General features: G+C 67.9%; 1 protein-coding gene across 1 annotated transcript; it reads right to left on the reverse strand.

Annotated features, from left to right (window-relative positions):
- Positions 1-1221: 1221 nt before the first annotated feature.
- Positions 1222-8589, reverse strand: LOC147086647 (uncharacterized). The gene is made up of 2 exons (XM_085978785.1): positions 8486-8589; positions 1222-3650 (listed from the first exon to the last, which is right to left on the reverse strand). Exon 2 carries the CDS (start codon positions 3597-3599, stop codon positions 2949-2951), a length of 651 nt encoding a protein of 216 aa, XP_085834911.1. The 5' UTR covers positions 3600-3650; positions 8486-8589; the 3' UTR covers positions 1222-2948.
- Between the last annotated feature and the right edge of the window lie 2270 nt (positions 8590-10859).

Below are 10859 nucleotides of genomic sequence, written 5' to 3' on the forward strand. Positions count from 1 at the left end.
CCAAGGACCGGCGAGACCGAGCTCGGCCCCCCAGGGACCGGCGAGACCGAGCTCGGCCCCGCAGTGACCGGCTAGACTGAGCTCGGCCCCCCAGGGACCGGCTAGACCGAGCTCGGCCCCCCAGGGACCGGCTAGACCGAGCTCGGCCCCCCAGGGACCGGCTAGACCGAGCTCGGCCCCGCTGTGACCGGTTACACCGAGCTCGGCCCCCCGGGGACCGGTTAGACCGAGCTCGGCCCCCCAAGGACCGGCGAGACCGAGCTCGGCCCCCCAGGGACCGGCGAGACCGAGCTCGGCCCCGCAGTGACCGGCTAGACTGAGCTCGGCCCCCCAGGGACCGGCTAGACCGAGCTCGGCCCCCCAGGGACCGGCTAGACCGAGCTCGGCCCCCCAGGGACCGGCTAGACCGAGCTCGGCCCCCCAGGGACCGGTTACACCGAGCTCGGCCCCCCAGGGACCGGTTAGACCGAGCTCGGCCCCCCAGGGACCGGCTAGACCGAGCTCGGCCCCCCAGGGACCGGCTAGACCGAGCTCGGCCCCCCAGGGACCGGTTAGACCGAGCTCGGCCCCCCAGGGACCGGTTAGACCGAGCTCGGCCCCCCAGGGACCGGCTAGACCGAGCTCGGCCCCCCAGGGACCGGCGAGACCGAGCTCGGCCCCCCAGGGACCGGCTAGACCGAGCTCGGCCCCCCAGGGACCGGCTAGACCGAGCTCGGCCCCCCAGGGACCGGCTAGACCGAGCTCGGCCCCCCAGGGACCGGCGAGACCGAGCTCGGCCCCCCAGGGACCGGCTGGACCGAGCTCGGCCCCCCAGGGACCGGCTGGACCGAGCTCGGCCCCCCAGGGACCGGCTGGACCGAGCTCGGCCCCCCAGGGACCGGCTGGACCGAGCTCGGCCCCCCAGGGACCGGCTAGACCGAGCTCGGCCCCCCAGGGACCGGCGAGACCGAGCTCGGCCCCCCAGGGACCGGCTAGACCGAGCTCGGCCCCCCAGGGACCGGCGAGACCGAGCTCGGCCCCCCAGGGACCGGCGAGACCGAGCTCGGCCCCCCAGGGACCCGCGGGAGGCAGTCTTGCCCAGCAGAGCACAACCACGAGAAAGTGCAGTTGGGGGCAAAGCGCGAGCGCCATTAATGAATCCATTAATCCGCCTTAAAACAAGCTTCACCCACTTGGGGGCGTCTCGTGGACTCTGCAGAAACAGAAAGAAACCACGAACACCACATTTAAAGGTCTTTTTACTTGCAAGAGCCTAATGATGACAGCATTCATAGAGTTATACATTTTATACACAGGTATTGGAAATGAGAGTCTCCCTGCTTGGTAACCTCTCCTCCCGTCAGCTGACGGCACTAGAACATTGCTAATCCGCCCTCATCTTGTAAACCTGCACCCATCTCCCTGGCGTGCGATGCCAAGCCGCGGGGCGGGGGGAAATATTAGCACCGGCCATGGACAACTGTGAAAGTGGTAGCAAAAAGGAGATGGGCAAGGAGACAGAGACAGAGTGACAGAGTGAGACACAGTGACACAGAGAGAGACAGAGAGAGAGAGACAGAGAGAGAGAGAGACAGAGAGAGAGAGACAGAGAGAGAGAGACAGAGAGAGAGAGACAGAGAGAGAGAGACAGAGAGAGAGAGACAGAGAGAGAGAGACAGAGAGAGAGAGAGAGACAGAGACAGAGAGAGAGACAGAGAGAGAGACAGAGTGACAGAGTGACAGAGAGACAGAGAGACAGAGTGACAGAGTGACAGAGTGACAGAGTGACAGAGTGACAGAGTGACAGAGTGACAGAGTGACAGAGTGACAGAGAGTGAGACAGTGACAGAGAGAGAGAGACACAGTGATACAGAGAGGGAGACAGAGAGGGAGACAGAGAGGGAGTGAGAGAGGGAGTGAGAGAGGGAGTGAGAGAGGGAGTGAGAGAGGGAGTGAGAGAGGGAGTGAGAGAGGGAGTGAGAGTGAGACACAGAGAGGGAGGGTGAGACAGAGAGCGAGTCACAGAGAGTGAGACACAGAGACGGAGATAGAGTGACAGAGATGGAGAGAGAGTGAGAGAGAGTGAGACACAGAGAGGGAGACAGAGAGGGAGACAGAGAGAGAGAGAGAGAGAGAGTGAGACAGAGAGAGCGAGTCACAGAGAGAGTGAGACACAGAGACAGAGATAGAGTGACAGAGAGAGTGAGACACAGAGACGGAGATAGAGTGACAGAGACGGAGAGAGAGTGAGAGAGAGTGAGACACAGAGAGGGAGACAGAGAGAGAGAGACAGAGAGTGAGACAGAGAGAGCGAGAGCGAGCGAGTCACAGAGAGTGAGACACAGAGAGAGAGCGAGAGTCACAGAGAGAGTGAGACACAGAGACGGAGATAGAGTGACAGAGACGGAGAGAGCGAATGAAGAAAAGCTGGGAGCATTTCCAGAAGGGGCGGTGGGGAGCAGAGAGCTTCGAGAAGGGGGATAAAGTAGGCAGACAGACGAGGGGGTGTTAGTGTTTCTCTCGGAGCGCTGCGGTTTAACCTGCCCCTGCGACCTCCCTGTCCAGTAGTGTAACACCCGTAAGATCCAACTGTACAAAATCAACATGATTTTACAAAATAATCTCCGCGACAAACAAAAAAACATTCTTTATTCTCCCCCCGCCGGCACCCCCCCACCCCCCCGACCCTCAAAACAATTAATCGTAGTGAAAGGGCGGCTCGAACTCTGGACACCTGAAAGCAAGCGACCGAGTGGCAGCGGAGCCCTCACACACACAGCAGGAAAGGCCCAGGCTGCATCTCCGGCCTGTGCCTTAATCGAACGTCACCCGGGGCAACTGGGGGGGGGGGTGCCGCCTCCGGCAGTTGAGTAGCGGGAGGAACAGTCAGTTTGGGGGTGTGGGGCCTGGAGAGGAAGGCCGGGTAAACAGGGGCAAGGTTTACGGGGGAGAGGAGAGGGGGGGGGGGGTTAAAGCGCTTGCCGTCTGCTGCGCTGCCCCTCCAGCGCCTGCCTCAGCTCCCCCAGGTTGTCCATCAGGCTGGCCACCTCGTCCATCCGGCCCGCCAGCTTGGCGTCGAAGACGTAGGCTTTGATGTTGTCGATCTGCTGCCTTAGCAGCTCCTCTTCGATCTCCCGCTCCTCCTCGCACTCGAAGGGGTTGGTAGAAGCCTCCAGGGCACGTCCGTCCTCCTCCTCGTCCTCCTCGAAGGGGTTTGTGGCGGCCCCGAGAGCCCCTTCCTGCTCCTCGAAGGGGTTGGCGCCCTCCACCTCGCCCGCCTCTTCCTCGAAGGGGTTGAGCCCCCTGTCCCGCCAGGTTGCCCCGTTGACCGAGGGGCCCCAAGAAGGCTCGGCCTCGGGCGGCAGCCCCGGGCGAGCCCTGCCGTCTGCGCCGGGGCCCCCGTTCTCCCGCCTCTCCCTCGCCCCCAGCTCCGCCTCGAGCTGCCGCAGGTTCTCCTCCAGGGTCCGAGCCTCGCTCTCCCGCTCGGCAGCCCGGGCCTGCGCCAGGAAGGACTTGATGTTGGCGATCTGCTCCAGCAGCGGGTCGTCCAGCTGGGCCGCCTGCCCCCTGGTGGCGGCGGAGGAGGAGGCCAGCCACCCGCTGTCCCGGTCGATGGTCATCCGACTGGGCCGGGGTCGGAGTGCGGGCGGAGACGCCCCCGTGTCCTGACTCTAAACACAACAGAAAGAACTTTCACCACCTCCAGACATCCCAAAGCGCGTCACAGAAGTACTTAATTTCAAAGCTGTCGAAGCGTAGGAAACGCGGCAGCCAATTTGCGCACAGCAAGCTCCCACAAACAGCAATGTGATAAATGACCAGATCATCTCTTTTTAGCTGCTAATTGCAGTGAGAAATATCGGCCACAAGACAACGCGAGAACTCCACCACCCTCTCGCCAATAGTGGCCGTGGAATCTTTTACGTCCACCTGAGATGGCAGACGGGGCCTCGGTTTAACATCTCACCCAAAAGACAGCACCTCCGACAGTGTGGCGCTCCCTCAGTACCGCCCCTCCGACAGTGCGGTGCTCCCTCAGTACCGCCCCTCCGACAGTGCGGCGCTCCCTCAGCACCGCCCCTCCGACAGTGCGGCGCTCCCTCAGTACCGCCCCCCCCGACAGTGCGGCGCTCCCTCAGTACTGCCCCTCCGACAGTGCGGCCCTCCCTCAGTACCGCCCCCCCCAACAGTGCGGCGCTCCCTCAGTACTGCCCCTCTGACAGTGCGGCGCTCCCTCAGTACCGCACCTACGACAGTGCGGCGCTCCCTCAGTACCGCCCCTCCGACAGTGCGGCGCTCCCTCAGTACCGCACCTCCGACAGTGCGGCGCTCCCTCAGTACCGCCCCACCGACAGTGCGGCGCTCCCTCAGTACCGCCCCTCCGACAGTGCGGCGCTCCCTCAGCACCGCCCCTCCGACAGTGCGGCGCTCCCTCAGCACCGCCCCTCCGACAGTGCGGCGCTCCCTCAGTACCGTCCCTCCGACAGTGCGGCGCTCCCTCAGTACCGCCCCTCCGACAGTGCGGCGCTCCCTCAGTACCGCCCCTCCGACAGTGCGGCGCTCCCTCAGCACCGCCCCTCCGACAGTGCGGCGCTCCCTCAGCACCGCCCCTCCGACAGTGCGGCGCTCCCTCAGTACCGTCCCTCCGACAGTGCGGCGCTCCCTCAGTACCGCCCCTCCGACAGTGCGGCGCTCCCTCAGTACCGCCCCTCCGACAGTGCGGTGCTCCCTCAGTACCGCCCCTCCGACAGTGCGGCGCTCCCTCAGTACCGCCCCTCCGACAGTGCGGCGCTCCCTCACTGCTGCCCCTCCGACAGTGCGGCGCTCCCTCAGTACCGCCCCTCCGACAGTGCGGCGCTCCCTCAGTACCGCCCCTCCGACAGTGCGGCGCTCCCTCAGTACTGACCCTCCGACAGTGCGGCGCTCCCTCAGTGCGGCGCTCCCTCAGTACTGCCCCTCCGACAGTGCAGCGCTCCCTCAGTACTGCCCCTCCGACCGTGCGGCGCTCCCTCAGTACCGCCCCTCCGACAGTGCGGCGCTCCCTCAGTACCGCCTCTCCGACAGTGCGGCGCTCCCTCAGTAGCGCCCCTCCGACAGTGCGGCGCTCCCTCAGTACCGCCCCTCCGACAGTGCGGCGCTCCCTCAGTACTGCCCCTCCGACAGTGCGGCGCTCCCTCAGTACCGCCCCTCCGACAGTGCGGCGCTCCCTCAGTACCGCCCCTCCGACCGTGCGGCGCTCCCTCAGTACCGCCCCTCCGACCGTGCGGCGCTCCCTCAGGACTGCACCTCCGACCGTGCGGCGCTCTCTCAGTACCGCCCCTCCGACAGTGCGGCGCTCCCTCAGTACCGCCCCTCCGACAGTGCGGCGCTCCCTCAGTACCGCCCCTCCGACAGCGCGGCGCTCCCTCAGTACCGCCCCTCCGACAGCGCGGCGCTCCCTCAGTACCGCCCCTCCGACAGCGCGGCGCTCCCTCAGTACCGCCCCTCCGACAGTGCGGCGCTCCCTCAGTACCGCCCCTCCGACAGTGCAGCGCTCTCTCAGTAACGCCCCTCCGACCATGCGGCGCTCTCTCAGTACCGCCCCTCCGACCGTGCGGCGCTCCCTCAGTACCGCCCCTCCGACCGTGCGGCGCTCCCTCAGTACCGCCCCTCCGACAGTGCGGCGCTCCCTCAGTACCGCGCTCCCTCAGTACCGCCCATCCGACAGTGCGGCGCTCCCTCAGTACCGCCCCTCCGACAGTGCGGCGCTCCCTCAGTACCGCCCCTCCGACAGTGCGGCGCTCCCTCAGTACCGCCCCTCCGACAGTGCGGCGCTCCCTCAGTACCGCCCCTCCGACAGTGCGGCGCTCCCTCACTACTGCCCCTCCGACAGTGCGGCGCTCCCTCAGTACCGCCCCTCCGACAGTGCGGCGCTCCCTCAGTACCGCCCCTCCGACAGTGCGGCGCTCCCTCAGTACCGCCCCTCCGACAGTGCGGCGCTCCCTCAGTACCGCCCCTCCGACAGTGTGGCGCTCCCTCAGTACCGCCCCTCCGACAGTGCGACGCTCCCTCAGTGCGGCGCTCCCTCAGTACTGACCCTCCGACAGTGCGGCGCTCCCTCAGTGCGGCGCTCCCTCAGTACTGCCCCTCCGACAGTGCGGCGCTCCCTCAGTACTGCCCCTCCGACCGTGCGGCGCTCCCTCAGTACCGCCCCTCCGACAGTGCGGCGCTCCCTCAGTACCGCCCCTCCGACAGTGCGGCGCTCCCTCAGTACTGCCTCTCCGACAGTGCGGCGCTCCCTCAGCACCGCCCCTCCGACAGTGCGGCGCTCCCTCAGTACCGCCCCTCCGACAGTGCGGCGCTCCCTCAGTACTGCCTCTCCGACAGTGCGGCGCTCCCTCAGTACCGCCCCTCCGACAGTGTGGCGCTCCCTCAGTACCGCCCCTCCGACAGTGCGGCGCTCCCTCAGTACTGCCCCTCCGACAGTGCGGCGCTCCCTCAGTACTGCCCCTCCGACAGTGCGGCGCTCCCTCAGTACCGCCCCTCGGACAGTGCGGCGCTCCCTCAGGACCGCCCCTCCGACCGTGCGGCGCTCTCTCAGTACCGCCCCTCCGACAGTGCGGCACTCCCTCAGTACCGCCCCTCCGACCGTGCGGCGCTCCCTCAATACCGCCCCTCCGACAGTGCGGCACTCCCTCAGTACTGCCCCTCCGACAGTGCGGCGCTCCCTCAGTACCGCCCCTCCGACGCTCCCTCAGTACCGCCCCTCCGACCGTGCGGTGCTCCCTCAGTACTGCACCTCCGACCGTGCGGCGCTCTCTCAGTACTGCACCTCCGACAGTGCGGCGCTCCCTCAGTACCGCACCTCCGACAGTGCGGCGCTCCCTCAGTACTGCCCCTCCGACAGTGCAGCGCTCCCTCAGTACCGCCCCTCCGACAGTGCGGCGCTCCCTCAGTACCGCCCCTCCGACCGTGCGGCGCTCTCTCAGTACCGCCCCTCCGACCGTGCGGCGCTCCCTCAGTAACGCCCCTCCGACCGTGCGGCGCTCCCTCAGTACCGCCCCTCCGACAGTGCGGCGCTCCCTCAGTACCGCCCCTCCGACAGTGCGGCGCTCCCTCAGTGCCGCCCCTCCGACAGTGCGGCGCTCCCTCAGTACCGCCCCTCCGACAGTGCGGCACTCCCTCAGTGCCGCCCCTCCGACAGTGGTACCGCCCCTCCGACAGCGCGGCGCTCCCTCAGTACCGCCCCTCCGACAGTGTGGCGCTCTCTCAGTACCGCCCCTCCGACAGTGCGGCGCTCCCTCAGTACCGCCCCTCCGACAGTGCGGCGCTCCCTCAGTACCGCCCCTCCGACAGCGCGGCGCTCCCTCAGTACCGCCCCTCCGACAGTGCGGCGCTCCCTCAGTACCGCCCCTCCGACAGCGCGGCGCTCCCTCAGTACCGCCCCTCCGACAGTGCGGCGCTCCCTCAGTACCGCCCCTCCGACAGTGCGGCGCTCCCTCAGTACCGCCCCTCCGACAGTGCGGCGCTCCCTCAGTACCCGCCCCTCCGACAGCGCGGCGCTCCCTCAGTACCGCCCCTCCGACAGCGCGGCGCTCCCTCAGTACCGCCCCTCCGACAGCGCGGCGCTCCCTCAGTACCGCCCCTCCGACAGCGCGGCGCTCCCTCAGTACCGCCCCTCCGACAGAGCAGCGCTCCCTCAGTACCGCCCCTCCGACAGTGCGGCGCTCCCTCAGTACTGCCCCTCCGACAGCGCGGCGCTCCCTCAGTACCCCGCCCCTCCGACAGCGCGGCGCTCCCTCAGTACCGCCCCTCCGACAGTGCGGCGCTCCCTCAGTACCGCCCCTCCGACAGCGCGGCGCTCCCTCAGTACCGCCCCTCCGACAGTGCGGCGCTCCCTCAGTACTGCCCCTCCGACAGTGCGGCGCTCCCTCAGTACCGCCCCTCCGACAGTGCGGCGCTCCCTCAGTACTGCCCCTCCGACAGTGCGGCGCTCCCTCAGTACCGCCCCTCCGACAGTGCGGCGCTCCCTCAGTACCGCCCCTCCGACAGTGCGGCGCTCCCTCAGTACCGCCCCTCCGACAGTGCGGCGCTCCCTCAGTACTACCCCTCCGACAGTGCGGCGCTCCCTCAGCAATATGGAACTCGCTACCACAGGGAGTGGTCGAGGCGAATAGCAGAGATGCCTTTAAGGGGAAGCTGGATAAACACACGAGGGGGAAAGGAATAGAAGGAGATGCTGATGGGGTGAGATGAAGAGGGGTGGGAGGAGGCTGGTGCGGAGCAGAAACACTGGCACGGACCCATTGGGCAGAATGGCCTGTTCTGTGCCGTACCCTTGATGTAATGTGGGAAGGAGTGAGGCCCAGATCGGAGGAAGAGAACCCGGACTATTGTCTAAATGGGGAGAAAGCTGTGGAGCAACAGTGGGATTTGGGGCTTGAAGTGCGCCAGGGGACAGGTACAGACAGGAAGCAGCCAGGCCAGTGGGATGGTGGCCTCCGTCCCAGGGGGCCGGAATACAAACCTGCGTCTCCGTGAAAGCTTCAGCCTCCCTCTGCTTCCGCCGCTCCTTCAACTCCTCCAGCTTCTCCAGGGTCGGGAGGGAGGTCAGGCCCAGCAGCTTCTCCTGTGGGACAGAGAGTGCAGAAGGTGGTTTGTACAGCAGGACGCTCACACGGGGGGGCGGGGGGGAGAGGGGGGGGCGAGAGAGGGGAGAGGGGAGAGGAGGGGGATCAGAGAGGGGGGGAGGGGGACCAGAGAGGGGGGGAGGGGGACCAGAGAGGGGGGGAGGGGGATCAGAGAGGGGGGGGAGGGGGATCAGAGAGGGGGGGAGGGGAATCAGAGAGGGGGGGAGGGGAATCAGAGAGGGGGAGGGGAATCAGAGAGGGGGGAGGGGGAATCAGAGAGGGGGGGAGGGGGATCAGAGAGGGGGGGAGGGGATCAGAGAGGGGGGGAGGGGGATCAGAGAGGGGGGGAGGGGGATCAGAGAGGGGGGGAGGGGGATCAGAGAGGGGGGGAGGGGGATCAGAGAGGGGGGGAGGGGGATCAGAGAGGGGGGGAGGGGGATCAGAGAGGGGGGGAGGGGGATCAGAGAGGGGGGGAGGGGGATCAGAGAGGGGGGGAGGGGGATCAGAGAGGGGGGGAGGGGGATCAGAGAGGGGGGGAGGGGGATCAGAGAGGGGGGGAGGGGGATCAGAGAGGGGGGGGAGGGGGATCAGAGAGGGGGGGAGGGGGATCAGAGAGGGGGGGAGGGGGATCAGAGAGGGGGGGAGGGGGATCAGAGAGGGGGGGAGGGGGATCAGAGAGGGGGGGAGGGGGATCAGAGAGGGGGGGAGGGGGATCAGAGAGGGGGGGAGGGGGATCAGAGAGGGGGGAGGGGGATCAGAGAGGGGGGAGGGGGATCAGAGAGGGGGGAGGGGGATCAGAGAGGGGGGAGGGGGATCAGAGAGGGGGGAGGGGGATCAGAGAGGGGGGGAGGGGGATCAGAGGGGGGGGGAGGGGGATCAGAGGGGGGGGGAGGGGGATCAGAGGGGGGGGGGAGGGGGATCAGAGGGGGGGGGGAGGGGGATCAGAGGGGGGGGAGGGGGATCAGAGAGGGGGGGAGGGGGATCAGAGAGGGGGGGAGGGGGATCAGAGAGGGGGGGAGGGGGATCAGAGAGGGGGGGAGGGGGATCAGAGAGGGGGGGAGGGGGATCAGAGAGGGGGGGAGGGGGATCAGAGAGGGGGGGGAGGGGGATCAGAGAGGGGGGGAGGGGGATCAGAGAGGGGGGGAGGGGGATCAGAGAGGGGGGGAGGGGGATCAGAGAGGGGGGGAGGGGGATCAGAGAGGGGGGGAGGGGGATCAGAGAGGGGGGGAGGGGGATCAGAGAGGGGGGGAGGGGGATCAGAGAGGGGGGGAGGGGGATCAGAGAGGGGGGGAGGGGGATCAGAGAGGGGGGGAGGGGGATCAGAGAGGGGGGGAGGGGGATCAGAGAGGGGGGGAGGGGGATCAGAGAGGGGGGGAGGGGGATCAGAGAGGGGGGGAGGGGGATCAGAGAGGGGGGGAGGGGGATCAGAGAGGGGGGGAGGGGGATCAGAGAGGGGGGGAGGGGGATCAGAGAGGGGGGGAGGGGGATCAGAGAGGGGGGGAGGGGGATCAGAGAGGGGGGGAGGGGGATCAGAGGGGGGAGGGGATCAGAGAGGGGGGAGGGGGATCAGAGAGGGGGGGAGGGGGATCAGAGAGGGGGGGAGGGGGATCAGAGAGGGGGGGAGGGGGATCAGAGAGGGGGGGAGGGGGATCAGAGAGGGGGGGGAGGGGGGATCAGAGAGGGGGGGAGGGGGATCAGAGAGGGGGGGAGGGGGATCAGAGAGGGGGGGAGGGGGATCAGAGAGGGGGGGAGGGGGATCAGAGAGGGGGGGAGGGGGATCAGAGAGGGGGGGAGGGGGATCAGAGAGGGGGGGAGGGGGATCAGAGAGGGGGGGAGGGGGATCAGAGAGGGGGGGAGGGGGATCAGAGAGGGGGGGAGGGGGATCAGAGAGGGGGGGAGGGGGATCAGAGAGGGGGGGGAGGGGGACCAGAGAGGGGGGGAGGGGGACCAGAGAGGGGGGGGGAGGGGGGACCAGAGAGGGGGGGAGGGGGACCAGAGAGGGGGGGAGGGGGACCAGAGAGGGGGGGAGGGGGACCAGAGAGGGGGGGAGGGGGACCAGAGAGGGGGGGAGGGGGACCAGAGAGGGGGGGAGGGGGACCAGAGAGGGGGGGAGGGGGACCAGAGAGGGGGGGAGGGGGACCAGAGAGGGGGGGAGGGGGACCAGAGAGGGGGGGAGGGGGACCAGAGAGGGGGGGAGGGGGACCAGAGAGGGGGGGAGGGGGACCAGAGAGGGGGGGAGGGGGACCAGAGAGGGGGGGAGGGGGACCAGAG

This window comes from Somniosus microcephalus, unplaced genomic scaffold (assembly GCF_052327205.1).
Source record: "Somniosus microcephalus isolate GS21.2 unplaced genomic scaffold, FLI_Smic_1.0 unresolved_chr7, whole genome shotgun sequence".
NCBI classification, from domain to species: Eukaryota; Metazoa; Chordata; class Chondrichthyes; order Squaliformes; family Somniosidae; genus Somniosus; species Somniosus microcephalus.

What these genes read in the sequence shown, in the direction of transcription:
- LOC147086647 (XM_085978785.1), bottom strand. Translation starts at nt 3,599, where the DNA reads ATGACCATCGACCGGGACAGCGGGTGGCTGGCCTCCTCCTCCGCCGCC.